General features: G+C 39.9%; 1 protein-coding gene across 1 annotated transcript in view; it reads left to right on the plus strand.

Annotated features, from left to right (window-relative positions):
- SNX31 (sorting nexin 31) overlaps positions 1 to 18,413 on the plus strand; it is an 81,632-nt gene extending 63,219 nt beyond the window's left edge. Inside the window, exons 11-14 of the mRNA XM_043483279.1 lie at positions 4,974 to 5,087; positions 8,441 to 8,518; positions 14,448 to 14,504; positions 17,381 to 18,413. Coding sequence (XP_043339214.1) covers positions 4,974 to 5,087; positions 8,441 to 8,518; positions 14,448 to 14,504; positions 17,381 to 17,473 — 342 coding nt within the window. The 3' untranslated portion in view covers positions 17,474 to 18,413. The remainder of the gene's footprint in view (positions 1 to 4,973; positions 5,088 to 8,440; positions 8,519 to 14,447; positions 14,505 to 17,380) is intronic.
- Positions 18,414 to 20,384: the final 1,971 nt, after the last annotated feature.

Consider the following 20,384-nt stretch of genomic DNA (forward strand, 5'->3'; position numbering starts at 1 on the left):
ATACATTATTTCTACATATATTATAAACCTCATACTGTGTTATAATTATTTTTGCTTTCAACAGTTAATTACTTTTTAATAATTTTGATATAATTATAGATTCATATGTAGTTGAAAGAAATGGTACAGAGATTTTGCATACACTTTACACACTTTTCTTCAATTATTACATCTTTCAAAACCAGAGTACAGTATCACCACTCAGGCTATTAACATTGATTACAATGAAGAGTCAAGACGTTTCCATCGTCGCAAGGATCCTTCATGTTGGCTTCTTATAGCTGTATCCACTTACTCCCACTCTCATCCTTCCTGAACCCCTGGCAACACTAATCTGTTTGCCATTTTCATATTGTATCATTTTAAGAATATTATATAAAGCTTTTGGAAGTAATGGATATATTTATGACTTGATTGTGGTGATCATTTCATGGCTATGCATATGTCCAAACTCTTCAATTGTGTACATTAAATATGTGCAGTTTTTTTGCACACCAATTATAATCTCAGTTAGAAAACACACACACACACACATAAAACAAGGTTATGCATCGGTCAGTTGGTGAAGACATTGTGACCAGAGGTTCACAACAGCCTAAACCTATATTTCCCCTTGGACTGTGTGTCAGAACTCACTAATGCAGTGTTTATGGTAACTATAGATCACAGCTAGTGTAAACAAGAATTGACTGTTTAGGAGGTAAACATAAGTAAAAACAAGGAATTTGTTACCTTAAAAAATAAAAGAATGTTACATGAATATAATCACACAGTATGTAGTCTTTGGGATTTTTTTTTTACTCAGCATAATTCTTTGGAAATTCATTCAGCTTGGTGTGTATATAGCAATAGTTTGTTGCTTTTTGCAGCTGAACAGTATTCCATGATATAGAATAGCTACAATTTTTTTAAACATTCACCCAAAGAAAGATATCTGGTTGTTTCCAGTTATTAGCTATTATGAATAAAGTGTCTATAAATATTCACTTATAGGTTTTTGTCTGAGCACAAGTTTTCATTTCTCTGGGATAAATGCCTAGGAGTGCAATTGCTGGAAGTTTAATTTTTTAAGAAACTGCCAAATTGTTTTCAAGGGAGCTGTGCCAATTTATTATACGTTCCCACCAGCGATGTATGAGCAAGCCAGTCTCTCCACTTTCTCATCAGCATTTGGTACTGTCATTAGTTTTTATTTAGTCATCCTGATAAGTGTGTATTGGTATTCAATTGTGATTTTAATTTGCCTTTCCCTCATGGCTAAAGATGTTGAACATCTTTTCATGTGCTTATTTACCATCTGGGTATCTTCTTAGGTGATATGTCTTCATAATTTCTCCCATTTTCCAATTGGATTTTTTGTTTACTATTGAGTTTTGAGAGCACTTACATTCTAGATATTAGTCCTTTTTTGGACATGTGGCTTGCTAGTATATTCCCTCACTTTGTAGTTTTTCATTCTCTTTACAGGGTCTTTTGCAGAACAAAAGACTTTAATTTTGATGAAGCTGAGTGTCTTTATTGTGTTTTGGTGTCAAGTCTAAATTCTTTGCCAAACCCTAAATCCTGAAGAGTTTTTCTCAGGGTGTTTTTTTTTTCCCCCTAAAGATTTCATAGGTATAGGTTATACATTTAAACCCATGAGCTGTTTTGAGTAAATTTTCATGTAAGGTGTGAAATTGACGTCCAGTTGCTCCAGGACCATTAGTTGCAAAGGCTATCTTTCTTCAATTGAATTGCTGTCGTATCTTTGTTAAAAAATCAGGTGGGCACATTTGTGTGGGTCTAGTTCTGTTCCATTGATCTTTGTGTAGACACGCAGAGGGAGGCCTAGATCCCTCTACCAATACCACATCATCATTCTCTTCTTCTGTAACAGCTTTATCAAGATATTATTCACATTCCACACAATATAAACTGTACAACTCAGTAGCATTCACTATATTCAGAGTTGTGTAACCATCACCACGATCAATTTTAGAATGCCTCAGAAAGAAGCTCCATACCCTTTGTTTGTTATTTCTTTGCCACCAGGCCTCAGAAACCACTAATTTACTTTCTCCCTCTATAGATTTGCCTGTTCTGAACTTAGCATATTAATGGAATCATACATGGTGCTTGTGACTGTTTTTTTGGGAGGGATACCCAAACAGAGACCAGAGGTCTTTCGAAGTTGAGGAGAAAGAGATAAAAATTTGTGAAGTGGTGGATAGAATTTATGGGATAAAAGAGTAAAGACAAGGGTTTTACATAGAGCAATAGCTCCAGAGAGCACCTTTCAAATCCTTTGGCTAAATAATGATTTGTGCATGTGTGGGCGATGCACAAATTTCCATCTGGGAAGTCTGGGGAAGAAAAACCACTGAAAAGCAGCAGGTTGAACAATTCCAAAAGCAGGTTGAACAATTAAAAAAAGACATACTGATGGTTTTACTTAACATAATGTTTCCAGGGTTCATCCTTGTTTTAGCATATATCTGTACTTTATTCCTTTTTATGGTCAAATAATATTCCATTGTATGGATATATCCACTTATCCATCGATGGTTGTTTCTACCTTTTGACTGTTATGAATTATGCTACTATGAACATTTGTGCATAAGTTTTTTTTTTTTTTTTTAATGTGGACATAGGTTTTCATTTCTCTTGGGTATATACCGAAGAGTGGAATTGCTGTTAATTCTACCATAGTGATTATCTTTTATGGTTAACTTTTTGAGGAAAGTCCAGACTGTCATTCACAGTGTCTTCTCCATTTTACATCCCCACCAGCAGCATAAGAGGATTCTAATTTCCCCATATCCTTGCCAGTACTTGTTATTATCTGATTTTTTTTCTTTTTTAAATATGGCCATTCTAATGGATGTAAAGTGGTATCTCACTGTGGTTTTATTTCAGTCTTTTTTTCTCTCTGTGCTTAATTTTGGGTAGTTTCTGTTGTCATGATTTCAAGGTCATCAATCTTCTGTAGCAACTAATGTGCATCTTTCCATCCATTATATTTTTATTTCTACTATTATACATTATTTTTCATCTCTAGAAAGTCCATTAAGGTCTTTTTTATATCTCCCATTTCTCTCCTTATCATGCTATTTTTTCTAAATTTTTGATTTTATGGAGCATATTTAAAATAACTGTTTTTATATTGTGGTCTACTAATTCCATCAGCTCTGACATTTCTATTGATTGATTTTTCTCCTGTTTGCAGAGTACACTTATCTCATACTTTGCACACCAGGTAATTTATTATGGTATCCCAAACGCTGTGAATTTTACATTGTTGAATGCTGGATTTTATTGTATTCCTTTAAAGAAAATTGGATTTTGTTCTGTCACACAATTTAATTACTTGTAATTAGTTTTATTTTTTTGAGACTTTGCTTTTAAGCTTTCTTAGGGCAAGTCAAGAGCAGTCTGGAGGACTAATTTAGTACTTTACTTAATAGCTGCCATTCTTAGAACTCTCTGAGTCTTGTTTATTATGTTATCTCTACTCTGGTTGATAGAAATTATTTCCAGGCTGGTTTAAGAGCTTTTGGAATTGTTCAACCTGCTGCTTTTCAGTGGTTCTTTCTGCAGACTTCCCAGATGCAAATTTGTGCATCTCCCACACATGCACAAATCATTATTTAGCCAAAAGATTTGAAAAGTGCTCTCTGGAGCTCTTGCTCTATGTAAGACCTTCGTCTTTAGTCTTCCATCCCATAAATTCTAACCACCACTTCACAGAGTTTTGTCTCTTTCTCACCAACTTAGCAAGACCCCTGGACTCTGGGTTTCCCTCCCTGTACTGAATCTTGGAAACTCCTCCAGGCAGTAAACTGGGTGACTACAGGGCTCACTTTTCTTGTTTTCTGCTTCTCAGGGTTGACAGTTCTGCATTCTCTGCTGTTCTATGTCTGAAAACAGCTGTTTCTCAGTTCATTTTTTACATTGATGCTACCAGACCCATAGTTCTAAAATACAAATTTGTGTTATTATTCAGCTTTTAAAATCTTTTGACAAATGGCCTGTTGCCCTTAAGATAAAGTTCAGACTCCTCCACTTAGCTTGTAAAACCTGTAACAGCCAGGGCTCTTTTGGTAGCAAATAGTAGAAACCAATACTTCTGGCTCTAGTGGGGGTGGGGGGGGGGGAAGGATTTATTAGAGGGATATGAGATAATCCACTGATTTAAAGGAAAGGGTGAAAAAGAAAAAAAAAAGACTGAAATAGAGGCTCAGGATAACCAGGAACCTGAGGAGCTCAAGATTTCTAGAAAACAGGGATTCTTTATCAGGACCTGCTCTTTGGATCCTTCTGCCCTGGAATCGAATGAGAGACCCAGAGTATTTATTTAGTTGTCTTGAGCTTGGGTCACGTGCCACCCTCCAAGAGGGCAGCATTTCCTGACTGTGGTAGCTTGAGAGCCACAGTGAAAGGTTTTTCCCAAGGGAATTTGAAACTCTAGTACCAGAAGAAAAAGTGATCGATGCTGTAAAGCAAAAATCACAGGTGCTTCCTACCAGGCTTCCGGGCTCTGGCCCTGCCCTTCCTCTCTCAGCCCCCATCCATCACAGCAAACGGTTCAGCCACACTCCAGCGTTCCAGGCCCCCTCATGCATCTGCACTTATTTTGTCTTCTTCCAGGAACCACTGGTTACCCCCACACCCCCTCCCCTCAAAAAACCACACAACAAACTTGGATAATTTCTTCTTCTGCTCAGATAACACCCTCCCTCCACTCTCGCCCCACCAGAACTTCCTTTAACTCCTAGTCTGGATTAGATGTCCATCCTGTTCACTTCCATAGACCTGTTTGCTTCCCTTATAATACTTATATCGAACTATGATGATTTATTGTACTTTCATGGCTCCCCAAAAGACTGATAGCGCCTTGGGAATAGGGATATTCTCAGCTGTTTTGATATTTTGTGCAGCACATCAGAGCCATTTAAATTCCTGCTGAATGTCAAGCAATATCTTTTCCTTTGTAGGGGACTCTGCTGGATACGGATGGGCCACAGCAAACTCTCAACCAGAACTTAGAGCTCAGATTTCAGTACTGCGAGGATAGTCACTGGCGGTGGTTTGTTATTTACACCAAACAGGTAAGTTCTCAGGGCAGAGCAGGAAAACCTTCAGTGCTAAATGCTGTCTTGCATGCTGGGGTGGACAAAGCACCTTGCCCTAACCCAAGTGGAGCAGAATAGTAGAGTATGCCACACATGCGCTCTTAGGCCTGTAATACCATTTATTTGTTTTGGTTTTGTTTTATTTTGTGGTTGTTCAGTTGCTAAGTCAGGTCCTATTCTTTGCGGCCCCAAGGACTGCAGCACGCCAGTCTTCCCTGTCCTTCACTGTTTCCCAGAGTTTGCTCAGACTTGTGTCCATTGAGTCGGTGATGCCATCTAACCAACTCATCCTCTACTTCCCTCTTCTCCTTTTGTCTTCAGTCTTTCCCAGCATCGGGGTATTTTCCAGTGAGCCGGCTCTCAGACTTGTTTTATTTTACTCGTCACCAAAGCTTTACTATATATTAGAAATAAATTTATTTACCAAGTAACAGAAGACTCAACTATCAGTGACTTAGACCATGAATTAGTTAACTTCTCGAGGAATCAACGATGGTAAACATTTTAGGTTTTTAGGCTCATATGTTCTCTGTTGCAACTACTTAACTCTATTGTTGTAGCACAAAAGAAGCCCCAGACAATATATAAACAAATGGGTATAGCTGTGTTCCAATAAAACTTTATTTATAAACACAAGTGGATGGGGTGAGATTTGTTTGCCAGCCTCTGGCTTATACAATACAAATTTTTATCATCTCACTTAGTAAGAATACTAGAGGGAGATGTTGGCATCCCTATAATTCTTTTGGCCTTTTCCAAGTAGATAAAAGCAAAAGTCATACCTCAGAACCACCCCTCCACTCCCCAGTAGACTTTCCATTTTGTCTTACTGGCCAGAACTGGGTCACATGAGTACTCCTAGCTTCAAGGGAGTCTGGCTTCAAGGGAATCTGGGAAGCAAGCATTTATCATAGAGGAACAGGATTCATAACCAGGATATCATAACTTAGGATAAGCATGAGTCATTGCCTAGAGCTGGGTACTTTGTCATTCTCAAATCAGGGTTCTGTTACTAGGGAAGGAGGGACAAAGGCTTTTGGGTAGCAATAGTTAAATCCGAAGTAAATGTGAAATACTTTAAATAAAAAATCCATTAAAAATCTAATTTTCTATATGCCAGATCCAATTGGAAATTCTTTTTTACTTAGCTAACTTAAACTATTTCAATTTGGAGTCAAACCTGAAAGTGTTCTAAAACAAAACCAAAATATCAAAGTAATCTTTGCATCAACATTATATTCAACTTGAGTACCTGGTGTGCGTGCTCAGGCTCACTTGCTCAGACTCCTCTGTCCATGGGATTTTCCAGGCAAAAATACTAGAGCAGGTTGCCATGCCCTCCTCCAGGGGATCTTCCTGACCCAGGGATCGAACCCACGTCTCCTGCAATGGCAGGCGAATTCTTTACCACTGCGCCTGGTGATCACATTCAGTTCTGTGTTCCATGCAGCATTCCAGTTTTAGGCAACCAAAGCTCAGTTTTAACTCTCCACTAGTACAGTTCTGATCAAGAGATAATAGATATCCATGTCCTCTGAAAAACAAAGTACTAAATTAAAATCCCAGGTTGAAGAAATGGTCCCCCAGGTTCACCTTAAATATAAAACATCCTTAGGGAAGTGATAGGATGGTTTGCTGAGGCAAGATCTGCAGTCACGTGGAAACACACAGAGAGATTTTGGCAGCGAAACCACCCCCTTCCCTCTGAATGCTAAGTGCGGTAGTTAAATTTTATTATGGTCTTTTAATCTAGTCTGTACAAATGAGTTTAAGCCACTAAGGAGAGGTGCAATAAACATCCTTTGAAAAGAGTCCTAGTCAGGTCTTACTTTCTTTGGAGTGTGGATTTATCGATGTGCACCCAAGGGCTACTTCCGCAAAAGGCAGAAATGTGGTTTGTGTGCCTTGCAAATACAAAAAGCGGGCTTGGCCCGACTTTTTCCTGGACCCTTTAAATGGAAGCTTAGTCCCTTTATATACATACAGTAAGATTTATTGATTTATTCATATTTTACTTTTTGGCTGTGGTGGGTCTCTGTTGCTGCCCTTGGGCTTTCTCTTGTTGCAGGGAGCAGGGGCTACTCTTCGTTGCGGTGCTCTGGCTTCTCACTGCGGCAGTTTCTCTTGTTGCCGAGCACAGACTCTAGGCACATGGGCTTCAGTACGTTGTATAGGCCCATGGAATCAGTCTGCACCTTGTGGGACACCATTAAACACCCCTCCTAGCTGCATCGGCTCAGGGTTTGCTGTCATTTACCTATTTCGTACCCTGATGTCGCATAGGTGACACATGCACAGATAAACAGGGCTCGTTCTTCGCTGAGGCAGGAAGGAAGATTTGTTTCTGTGTATAAACCTCACATCCGTGACTCTTTTCTTTATTGGTGGCAGCCCTTTCTTTCCCCTCTTTTCTCTCTGCTTAAATAAAATGCAACCCAGCTCTGTAAAACTTTGAAATGCCCCCTCTATGTAGCCCCTTCGCCCTCTAGTTCTGCTTTCTGTATCCCGTCCTCCAAAAGCTCTCTACATCAGCTGCCACTATAAGCTGAACTTTCCCTCCCTCTCCCCTCTCCCCCTCTCTGTCAACCCCTCACCCCCAAGTTCAGGGACCATCCTTGAGCACAAATTTATGCTAAAGTTCTCTAGCCTCAAGCTTTGAGCTCGTGTTGTCTGAAACCTCAGTGGGGCTGAATGAGAAATGAACAGTCCAAGAGTTGAGAACAGGAAAAAGAGGGGGGGAAACATCTGTGGGAAAGGAGCAAAAGGAAGTCACAGCGGAACCTTAAGTTTGGCACATGGGATAAAGTTCCTAGAGAAAGGAAAACCCCAGCTTTTGTGCACCAAGATGTGTATGACGTGTGTCTTGCCACTAGCAGTGATGAGCCAATGATAAGCCACAGGTGGTGTTAGGGGCAATGGTCAATCTCAACAATGAATGACTAAAAATACCAGGAAAATTAAAAAAGGAAGAAAAATGACTAATTTTGTCTTCAGTTCAGTAAGAGCCATAAGGTGCTAATATAGCCTTTCAAACAGGTTAATATGTATGCCTACTAATAGATCTCTCAATCATTATGTATACAGTTAAATAGAGATCCTAGTCATTTTTAATCTATCTTTTAAAAAATTTACTGCAAGTATATCCCTGTAATTGAGAAAATTTATGGTTACTTGCTGGTTACAGCTTATGAAATTAATGAAAGTCAAAGAACTCTAAATTCTTAAAAGCATACTTTTGGAGGACAGGGCACAAAACCTGCTTCTCAGTATGAAGAGGGAAGAGAATGAAGTCTTTAACTGAAAGAGTTCTTTATTTCTGGGTTTCTTAGGCTTTTTTGCTAAGTAGCTGCTTGAAAAAGATGATCTCAGAAAAGATGGTAAAGCAAGCTGCAGAGAACCCAGAAATGGTGAGTGCTTTTATCTGTGTCTGTGTTTGTTTCCACCATCAGCTGACACTAAACTCCACTGATGAATTTCCCCGGGCCAGCAGCAAGTCTGGCCTTCCAGTTCAGTTCAGTTCAGTTGCTCAGTTGTGTCTGACTCTTTGCGACCCCATGGACTGCAGCACGCCAGGCTTCCCAGTCCTTCACCAACTCCCAGAGCTTGCTTAATCTCACGTCCATCGAGTTGGTGATGCCATCCAACCATCTCATCCTCTGTCATCCCCTTCTCCTCCCACCTTCAATCTTTCCCAGCATCAAGGTCTTTCAAATCCAGGGACGAACCCAACTACCCAGAAGTGAGCTTCTCAGCTCTCTGGGAGCTCAGTCTTCAGAATTCAAGCCAATTTCCCAGGGAGAAGCCAGTTATCCTTGGATTGCTGAGAACTTGCTAACACTCTACTCTGTATCCTTGTATTTCTGCCTTCTCCCAAATGGAAGATTCCAGATTTACCATAAAAGCAACAACATAGACAGAATCAGCATGGCAGGTATGAGCTTAAATAAGCTCTGAAATTTTGTCTCTAGATAGAACTCACAGCTTCTTGATACTTCCACTGTCCAAATTAAAATGCCTTTAGCAGTTTGGAGAAGCCATCGAATAAAAGAAGCTCTCGAGGCTATAATTTTTTCTCAGTGTAAAATTTATTTTTCTTGTCTCCAAATCTTCAATAAAGGCCTAGTTATTCATTGAAAGTGTTGGTGCTGGGGCTGTAAAGAGAGTTCCTGAGATTCTAAACTTTCTACTTGCCTTGTCACCACCAAGATACAAGCTTGTCCCAAGTAAGACAGTACAGTTTGATTTTTTTAAAATGACATTTACAAACATAATTCTCTTGTAGGATAACACACTGGGCTTTAAAAATACAACAGAAAATATTTAAAAACTTTTCCTAATGTTTTTAATTTTAGTGTATTATAAGAGGGTGGATAATACCTTTAGTTTAACACTGATCTTTACTTGACTTTGCAGCTTTTTTCCTCAGAAAAATGTTGCATTTTACGCTTACTTTTCTTTCTTCTAGAACTCAAAATATTTTCCCAGGGAGGATAAAATTCACTGCCCCTTGGTGTTGGAACACTTCAAAATGTACTAGAGAATAGCAAATCATACCAATAAAACAATCAAGGGTGCTTTTTTTTTTTTTTAAAGCATAATAAAATCTAACCTCCTATGGAGGATGGACCCCCTTAGGCCTCAATTTAAATATATGTATATGATAAATATGTATAAACTTAAATATATCATATATCATTTTATATATATGTGTGTATAGAGAGACAGACAGAGAGAGACAAAAGTAATTAATAAAGCCCCATTAAAAGGGAGAAGTGCTCTCAAATGTGGTTCGATAAAGTGTAAGCTACTTGATGCAGGAAATACTTGTACAATAACTATCTAAAAGACTTCTCTACAATAGGAGGAGGTAGTAATCTATTTAAATTTTTCAAGAAAAACAACCACACCATCATATTCCATAGATTTGCATGCAAATTAAAATCTATAATTTATCCTGGTGACTGATAGCAAAATCAGCATGGTAGTCAATAAAACTTGTATTGCCTTATCCAAATATCCATCAAGTTTTATTTTCACAAACTCTTTATTTCTTTCCTTATGTTGGTTCTTAGAAAGAAGTTAAGATTTTTCCTCTGAAAATTGGATGCTGTTGGAATAGTTCACATTTCAAGAGAATGTTGTAGGAATAGTCCACATTTTAGTCTGGAATTTCATCTATTAATACAAACCCCTGGGTAGAATGGGACCCTGGAAAGGAGATAGAAAAGGCAGATCATCTCTTTGAACTTTGACTGGATCTCCTTGCAAAGCACAGTTGATAAGAACAAGTCATTTTATGGAGCTTAAAGTAACCATATAAATGTTACACTGTGACATTTACTCATTTTCTAGGCAAAACATATAAAGCCTGAATTGACACCTATCACTTATAGAAGTCTCATAGACCAAAATGCAGAGGTCTCTAATTTACAAGGCAAAATAAATTCTAAGATTTTATAATTGTAGAATCCGGGGAGGGAAAGAAAAACTGAGAAAACTGTAACTAACTGAACCCCATAAATAAAGCAGATGGTCCCTTGAGAGATTAAATAGTACTGTTTTATCCTGGTAAGAAGGAAGAAGTGAAAGAAGAAATTTAGTGCTAACTTAGAGTTAATTAGCTTAGTTAGCTTTAGGCAATGGTTTCAAAGGTTAAGGCTTGAACCACTTATGAAGAGATGATTAAGATTTGAAGTCAAATGAATGTACAAAAGAAAAATGTAGACATGCAGCAAAAAAAAAGTGTTAAATTCTTAAGACAGTATTAATTGAAAAACCAGAAAAGAGAAAATCGTGTAACATTATTCTTAGAGCTGTGCTCTTATACAAAAACCTAAATTGATTTTTTAAAATATTTTCTACTTTTAACTAGAACAAAATTAAAGGATTATTTTATCAGAAAATAAAATACATTAGTTAGGCGTAGTTTTGACTGCCAATAACAAAAGACAAAAGAAGACAAAATAAGTGTTTTGGACAAGATAAAAGTTGTTTCTATCGCATCTAAAAGCCCAGAAGCAGGCAGAATGGGGCTGTGATAGTGATTTCATGGTGTCACCAGAGATCTTTCTGCTCTGCCATCTTCAGTGTGTGGCTTTTACCTCATGCCCAAGATGACTGCTGGAGATCCAGCCATTACATGCACATTCTAGACAACAAGTAAAAGGAAAGTATGCAGATGCACTCACCTTTTTTCTTTAATGAGGAGTCTCAGAAGTCCCACACAGAATTTCTGCTTATAGCTCATTGTCCAAGAGCTAGTCACATCGCAGGTCCCCACCCAGCTGTAAGGAAGTCTGGCAAATGTAGTCTTTTTGCAGAGTATGTTGTCTTTCCAAATAAATGTGGATGTTACTACTAAGAAAGAACAGAATGAATAATGGAGTAGGCTAAGAGCAATCTCTGCTATGTAAAGAAATCTAAAAGACACCAAGAAAAGAAAGCAGGTGGATTTTGTGTAGTGTGTGTATTCCCTGCATACAGGATGTACGGGCGTCCCTGATAGCTCAGTTGGTAAAGAATCGCCTGCAATGCAGGAGACCCTGGTTTGATTCCTGGATTGGGAATATCCCATGGAGAAGGGAAAGACTACCCACTCCAGTATTCTGGCCTGAAGAATTTCATGGACTATATAGTCCATGGGATCACAAAGAGTTGGACAGGACTGAGTGACTTTCACTTTCATTCCTAAGGAGCTTCTGAAAGTGTATTATCGTCATTATAATTATCATTATTTATATATTGAACCATAATCTGAATACATGAGAGTTATCAGAAATATGCTAGTAAATATTTTCTGAATTGGAAAACTATTTTTAAAATAGTCTATACCTAGTTTGTTTTTATTAGTTCGTATAATTTTTCCTTAGGTTTACTTAACAGTGGGTCTGAATCTCTAAATTGGTTTTCTGAAAAATGGCAAAGAACAAGGTGGACTTCTGATTCCAACTTGCCTCATACCTCCTATCCCCTCCCCAGTTACCATAACTATATATATTTCTCTCTCCACTCCTCTTTCATTTGGGGCGAGATCAGACAGTGTAAAAGGCCATTGGGTGCTTTGAAGTGTCTTTCTGTTATGTGATGAGAAGGGGAAACACCAAGGGCAGTGCCATCTGATGTCCCGGGATCGGCAGCCTCTGCGTAGCTTGTCCAGTTCAGAAAACAGAAAAGGTGCTGACAGTAAAACCATCACAAGAATGGTCTGAGCACAGCGGGAGGACAGTTTCAGAGAGCCAGAGGGGAAGGAATGAAGGGTTATGCTATCAGCAGAAACTCTCTGTTGAGAGAGAGAGAGTGCAGGAATCCTGCATTATGAAAAAAGGATTAACTCCGCCCCCCCCCCCAACTTTATCACCCTGGTATATAAAATATAAAAAGCCTACTGAAATAAGTCACGGAAACAAACTATATCAGAAATTGCTGAACAATTCTAGTGTGTTTTATTTTTACATAGGGAGAAGGAAGGGAAGGAGACTAGGAGAGAGAAAAATTCCAAGAAGTTTCCCCCAACTTCTGTATTTCATTGCACAAGACTACTTATTATCATGTAATGCTGTAAAATGATAAAATAACAAGACACAAGCCATCAGAACATTACTTTCTCATTTATCAAGACCTAATAATGATTTTTTAAAACTATTGAGATAGGCTGCAAATATATGAACATCTCTATTGAGAATACTAACCTAAAGGAAGTCCTATGTATCCTTCAAAGCAATATATTTTACAGAAAAATTAAGTTAATCATAGTTAAAAAATAATCCTCTTTTGCAGTACCATGTTATTTATCCCATTTATTTTGTAATGTCCTGCTCTATATAGGGGGACATGATCTCATGAATAATAAGCAACTTAATTAATTCACCCCCTCATTCTATCATTTACTGATGCCTATATTTACCGTATATGGAGAAGGCAATGGCACCCCACTCCAGTACTCTTGCCTGGAAAATCCCATGGACGGAGGAGCCTGGTAGGCTGCAGTTTATGGGATCGCTAAGAGTCAGACACGACTGAGCGACTTCACTTTCACTTTCCACTTTCATGCACTGGAGAAGGAAATGGCCACCCACTCCAGTGTTCTTGCCTGGAGAATCCCAGGGATGGGGGAGCCTGATGGGCTGCCGTCTATGGGGTTGCACAGAGTTGGACACGACTGAGGTGACTTAGCAGCAGCAGCATATTTACCATATATAGTGGCTAGAAGCTGGGAATCCAGAGTCAAGGAGTGTATTCATTGGAAAAGAAAAGCAGTTAGGAAAGAGACTTTTAGGATGATAGAGTGATAAGCTGAGATATGCACTGAATGCATAGTTCTTTAATAGTAGTTCTTTTCTTTTTCTGTTGGACTGGCTAAAAAAATTCTTACAGGTTTTTCAGTATGCTTGGAAAAACCTGAATGACTGTTTTGGCCAACCCAATATAAGAAAAGTCTAAGAGTCCTTTACCTTAAACCCTGGCTAGGAGACTAACCTTGGTGTGCTATGACCTTACCCTCTGACCTCCAGCTTCCAACCGGGGTCACCCCTGGGGAAACCCAGTGAGGTGGGAGGAAATGGAGACCAGGGTATTTATTTCTCCAACTCTGTCCCTGCCGGGTCTGTGCGGTTGGCCCAGTCCTTGGCTCAGGGCCATGGCTCCTGAAGCGACTTCTCCTACCTGCTGCTTCGGCCACTCCGGTTCCAATACCAGCTGCTCCCCTCACCCCTTCAGACCCAGAAGTGGTGAGAACCCACACCCACCCCAGCTCCTCTTCACTCACTACACCCTTTCACTGGTGCACTTCAATCCTTCCCACACCTCCATTAAGCAGTTCATTGTAGAAAACTCCCTCAGTTACCCTGGGAGTAAGCCATCTGCTTTCTGCTGGGCCCCTGACTGTTATATTAGGTTTACCTTATGTGCATGAGGTATATTCAAGTGCCTTAAACTTCAGTTTGATTCTTCTCTTGATTAATGATGCCTTTTGATTAATCAGAGCCCCATTTGGCTTTGGTTCAGCATATGGATTGGAGCTCTGTGGATTATTTCTGGATTTAGGAGTTCATTTTGTGTGAAGTCCTTTTAAAAGCTGTGTTAAATCACAAAATCCATAGGCAGCCACCAACGTTAAACATTAAGCTTCACTTCACTTTCGGGGACTCAATTTCTGAAACGCTGAGATACTTGCAAACGAAGGGGGACTGTGCAGATGACGAGCAGGTGTCCTGCTGACTGGCAGCCTTCGGGACCATTAAGAGGATTATCGTGGAAGGAGAAATGTGCTGGTTAAATAGATTATTTGTGTGCTCGCTTCTCTGGCTGTGCTGACTGACATTTCACTAATCTATTTAGCAGATTGAAGTTCCAGAACAAGGCAAAAGTAAAAAATACCACATTCAACAAAACCAGGTCTGTGAGTAAAATTATGTAATGGGCATATTATAATTTTGATAAATCTGCCTGTTTTCCCCCTTTTAAGTAACCAAAGTCATTCTACTTTTAAAATTAAGCCAGAATTCTCTTCCTCAGAAGCTCCTCCATGCAGACTGGTCCAACTGGAGGACCATCACAGAAACATAGTGTTTTTACTGTAGAACCCAGTTGTGCTAGGAGAAATGCTTTCCTGAATTTATATATACAAATGTTCCAAGAAGAACACATAACTCTAGTGATTTTCTTCTCCACTCCATGCAGTGTTTTTTTTTTTTTCAAATGTTCTTTCTAGTGTGCATGTTTTAGTTTCATAGACTTTCTGCAGTGTATTCTGTATAAAACAGCCTTTAAGTTGATAAACTGCTTCTTCAAGCATTTAGGTCTGCTGTGCAGATAACAGTAGCAGTAAATATCATAATAGAAAGCATTAATAAACACTCACGGCCAGACCCCATTCAAAGTACTTCTCTGTGGATTAACACAGTTCTCCTCACCATGATCCTGTATCATTGGTACTGTATCACCATTCCTCAAATCAGCTGAGGAAACTGGGACACAGAGAGGCTAGGTGACTTGCTGCAGGTGGCATAGTTATCAGTGGTAGAAGGAAGCAAGCAGTCTGATTCCACAGCTGTGTCCTTAACTAACTTTTCCTTTAGAGGTTCAGATCTTAGTGGGGGTGAATGAAATAAAGGTGGCCTCTAAGTAGCATTGAATGGGATTCATTATTGGTTCAGCTCCTGTCACAGAGCCTGCTGCGTGTATAAAGGTAGTTAGTATATAAGTACAGCATTTATAAATATATAAGGTCCTTCCCTGAGTGGATAAGCTCAGAGAAAAATTTTAAACACAGACTAAAAGCAGACCTGTCTCTCTTACATAATAACAGCACTTCTGGCGGCTTACGTCAGAGCCAGGCAGTGAGAACTCCACCAGTTATTGGCTGTGTGTCTTCAGGGAGATAAAAAAAACTGAATGTGTAAAAGGGATGCTTGGGGTGCTTATTAAAATGCAAATTCCCACCCCAAAAGATGGATCCAGTAGTTCAGCATTTATAGCAAGAATGCCAATGGGAAACACTGCACCAGACTTCAATGTCTTTATCTTTAAGATAACTTCATCACTTAAATTCATCCATGTCAGCAGCATAGTATGGTACAGAGCTGTGGTTCTCAAACTTGGCTGTATAATGGTATCACCTGAAGAGCTCAAAAAACATGATGGCTGAGCCCTACTCTCAAAGACTCTGATTTATTAACAAATTTTTCTGAGGGCCCTGGCAGTGGGATTTTCTAGCTGCCCAGGTGATCTAAAGTACAGCCAGGATTGAAACCATTACTCTAAAAGAGTGGTTCTCAGAGTGGGGTCCCTAGACCATCAGGGTCAGCATCCCTTGGGAACTTACTAGAAATTCAAATTCTCAGGCCCCAACCGTATTGGACCGGAAGCTCTGGGGCTGGGGCCCAGCAGTCGTATTGGGCAAGCCGTCCAAACGAGTCTGATGCATGTTTGGGTTCAAGAGCCAGTGCCCTAGAACGACAGAGAGGCCGGTCAGTGCAGATGAACAGCAGTGCTGGGGCAGGTGAACCTCTGTCACGCTCTGAGCAGGGCCAGCATGTTGGAAGGGAGCCTGGTGCCCAACTATACCGAATTCCAACTGACTTTGGCCAACCGTTGTGGAGAGCTTATCCTGAGCTAGGCAGCACTGTTATAATTGCTTTCCACATAGAACTCACAGCAACCCAGATATTATTATTATCCTTGGTTTGTAGCCAAGGGAACTGAAAACAGAAGAAAGGTTAAGTAACTTGCCCAAGGTCACCCAGCTGGTAAATGACGGAGTTAGTATCCATTCCCAAACACTCCTTGTTAGTTAACAAATAAAATTTTGTTGCTGTTATTCCTTTAATTACTCTGCCATGAGGCCTCTATCAAGACAAATTCCTCATAGGGGGGAAAAAAAAGTTTTAGCTGCTCTGTCTGGTGAGTTGCCACACATTTATATCACCAGGGCCAAAACCCAGTCTGTGACTCTGTCTTAGAGGTTTTATAAACACTGAAAGTCGGCTATTTACTCACTGAAGGTCTGCAGCAACTGTAACTTCTTAAAGTATGTTTAAATGTCTATAATACTTTTTTTTTAAAACCTTGTGAGGGATGTGCACTAAAGATCTTGGTGAAGGTAAAAACAGAAAGTTGTATGTCTTTAAGAGATGAGGAAAAGACAAGAGAGGCAGGGTTCAGGTGTTACCTGGAGACACCCCCGCGCCTGCAAAGGTGCTCTGGACATGCTTCTTCGTACCAGTAGGGGGCACCCTCAGCAGTAACAGATGTACACCTACCCCTGAAACACAGCTGCTACAGGCTAAAACCGTTTTTAAAAATTATTTATTTACTTGGTTGCGCTGTGTCTTCATTGATGCGCGGGGGCTTTCTCTGGTTGTGCTGAGGGGGGCTACTCTTCGTTGCGGTGCCGGGGCTTCTCAGGGTGGGGGCTTCTCTTGTGGCGGAGCACAGGCTCTAGGCGCGTGGGCTTCAGTAGTTTCCGCTGGGCGCCAGCTCGAGAACAAAGGCTCGGCAGTTGTGCAGGGGCTTAGATGCTCTGCGACACGGTGGAGTCTTCCTGGACCAGGGGTCGAACTGGTATTCGCTGCTTTGGCAAATGGATTCCTCTCCACTCTACCACCAGGGAAGTCCAGGGTAAAACCATTTAAAACAATCATTGCTTAATAGATATTACCTTTCTGTTGCTTTTTAAAAATATTAATCTTTCGCTTTTTAACTATTATTGTTGTTATGGAAATTATTTCATCTCATATATATCTCTGACCTCTCTGTTTACTTTGTAACAGAAAGACTATTCTAGTTTTCTGCCTAGAAAAAGCAAGATTAAGATAGCTGAAGTTGACTGTGGTTTTGGGACCATAAAGGAAGAAGATCTTTGAAGACAAAGTCTAACTTCTTAAAATGGTCTTAAAGGTGATCTTGACCATGAAAGGGCTTGAGAGTTGAAAGTGGGCTTCCTACCACCAATGGAAGAAATGTGAGCCTTCCCATTTTTTTCCTGGATGGACCATATTCATCAAGACTACTTCAGAACTCTCTTTATCTCAAGATTAAAAGAAAATGCAAACCAAAGTTATACAGTTTGTATTTAATGACTTATAAATGACAAATGGTGAATCTGAAACAATTAGTACAAACCCCGTGCTTTTTTCTTCCCCTAAAATATATATTGACCTGGCTTCATGAAGCCTTTTATATGTTCTGATATTGCATGAATGAAAGACATAATCTAAAACACTACAAATGCACTTGGGGTTAAGATCTGAAGACATGACTCATCAGCTGTGGCTCTAAGAAATGGAATCATTGAAAAAGAAATCTGGACTTCACTGATCCGTCCACAGCATCAGAACAAGAAGGTGATGAAATGCCAATTTGTTTTCTTATATAACTCTGAGCCTACCAATAAGGATGTACTCAAAGTAATAGGCTGCCCCATTCTCTGTTTCTCCACAGTTGCAGTTGCATTCTGTCCTTAGTATACTGAGTTCAATTCAACAGTCATGACGCTATTTTGGATACTTTTATTTTGGATACTTTTATCTTAGCTTTAGAACTATGTATACTTTTTCACTAGACTTTTCCTTATCCAGTTTTAGTTCATCATGATAACTAATAGAATTATACACAGAATTAATATTGCAATAAGGGAGAGGGACAGAGGAATCAATGTAATCAGACAAAGTGTGATATTCTAATGTTCTTTTCTAACTGTGTTGTGTAACCAGTTATATAATAAATCTGAATATATTCTAGTGAGTGTAGAATTTATTGGTGAAAAAATTCTGTGAATGATTTTTTTGAAGTGTAGAATCTATTAAAGCCTATTATATTTATAAAGTGTCTCTAACCATAACTCCTAGGGTCATGAAGTTTCATTTTTACATTTTAGGCGATAGTGAGGCATTTTTGCAAGGTGGAATCATCCCAGATCACCCCTGGTGAGTGTATTAATGGGCTAAGATACATTTTCCAATTAAAATAGAAGCTTATTCTCTATTTTGCCAATTTAAGAATAGTCAAGTCTATTTCTTTTTAATAGCAAATGCCTACACTGTGTAAGGATTTATTGAAGACCTTAGAAATGCAAAGAGAATTTGTATTTGGGGTGAGAAAATGCATATATTAGATGGAACCATATTTAACTGCTGTGTTGTAGGTCAAAAATAGTTGAATATTATCCCTTTAATGTGTTACAACTTGATACATAGTTGCAAATAATCCGAGACAGCATAGGAGTAGGTGTCCAATGTGTGGTGTGGTCCTGTGTGTCATAGAAAGTTGTGGGGGGTGGTCAAGAAGGCCTGAGGTGAAGAGGGACTTTGAAGAAGGAGTAGAGCCAGGCAGAGGCAGAGATTGGGGCACACATGTAGAAAGAAAGGATCAACTCTGGTGGGAGAGCAAGTGCAGTGTCCAGGGAAGGACAAGCAGACCTGCTCTGGGCTAGCAAAGTCTGAGGTTAAGGGAGTGATTAGGAGATAAGCGGGACCAGCACCTATGCCTACAGGACTGCAGCATCCCTGTATTATAAGTAGAGCAATTTACCCCTGTTTGATGATGGCAAAAACAGAAGCATTGAATTTAATAGTTTTTTCCCCCAAGACATTGAGATCACCATCAATATCAAAATAGGAGAAGAAAAATACAAGTGATGAAGTGCATTCCACAGTACATACTGTGAAGAATAAATGAACTGAGGCAGTGGGAAACAAAATTCCTTAGCAGTTATGCAAGAGAAGAAGGGGCTATTAATTAATTAGCCCCTGTGGGGGTTACTGGGCCTACCTGTATCTGGAAGGAATAGGGGGATTGAATCACTTCTGGATCAAATCTACTTCATTATTGGGTAAAAAGCCTGACTTCCAACTGCCAGAGTGACCTTCCCAGCGGCAGGCTCTGAAAGAGAAGATGGCCAGTGAGACCCCGTCACTGCTCCGGGTGAGGTCTTCACTCTCCAGGTGTGATGCTGGGGCGGGACCTTCCCAACAGCAGAGCCATCCACCCAGCAAGAAGACATCCTTAGGGGCGTGAGTTATGCAGGTAGGCAACTGCTGAATTCCTTCAAGTAACTCCTAAGAGGTGTGGTGTGGCTTTGGAAACCAGCATATGCTTTCATCTGTGGATTTATTCCTCATACATTTACAGTCGTCAACATTACTTCTCTCCTTGTCGAGACGTACGTATATGTTTCCACCCCTATTCGGACTCCTAAAATAACTGGCATTTTGCCCACAGGCAAACACACTTGAGTCTGAAAATTTCACAAAAATAATTATGGGGAGAAAGGTCAGAGCTGATTCAATGGTGGTTGGGCCCTGAAATCTGAGCCCCTTTGGGACCCATGGAGGGAAGCACGTGTGGGCTTTGTCTGAAGAGCTGATGGACTCGCCAAAGCCGCTGGTGAGCGTCCAGCTTGCACACATCCCCATGTGGACAATTGGGAAGCAAATTTTGTGTGAAATATGTACATTAGAAATTACCTTAAGTTCCCCCTCAGGGTGAATTTAAGAAGAGCTAAGGGATCTTAATTTGTGGAAAACTAAATAGGTTACTAAGCCTCAGTGGGGAAATAATGGCCAAAATAATCCTAAAATGTAGAACGAAAGCAAACCACGCCACGGCGGCAACAACTTCTCCGGATGCTTTCTGGTCATCTCTCCTCCTGCTGTGTGTGGACGGGGGTCCACCAGGCAGGCTGAGGGAGGGGCCGTGTGGACTCAGGTGGGAGATGGAGTCGAAGGCACTTCTCTCCTTCATGAGGAAGCTCTTGACCCTGCTAGCTGTGATCCC

This window comes from Cervus canadensis, chromosome 12 (assembly GCF_019320065.1).
Source record: "Cervus canadensis isolate Bull #8, Minnesota chromosome 12, ASM1932006v1, whole genome shotgun sequence".
Classification (NCBI taxonomy): domain Eukaryota; kingdom Metazoa; phylum Chordata; class Mammalia; order Artiodactyla; family Cervidae; genus Cervus; species Cervus canadensis.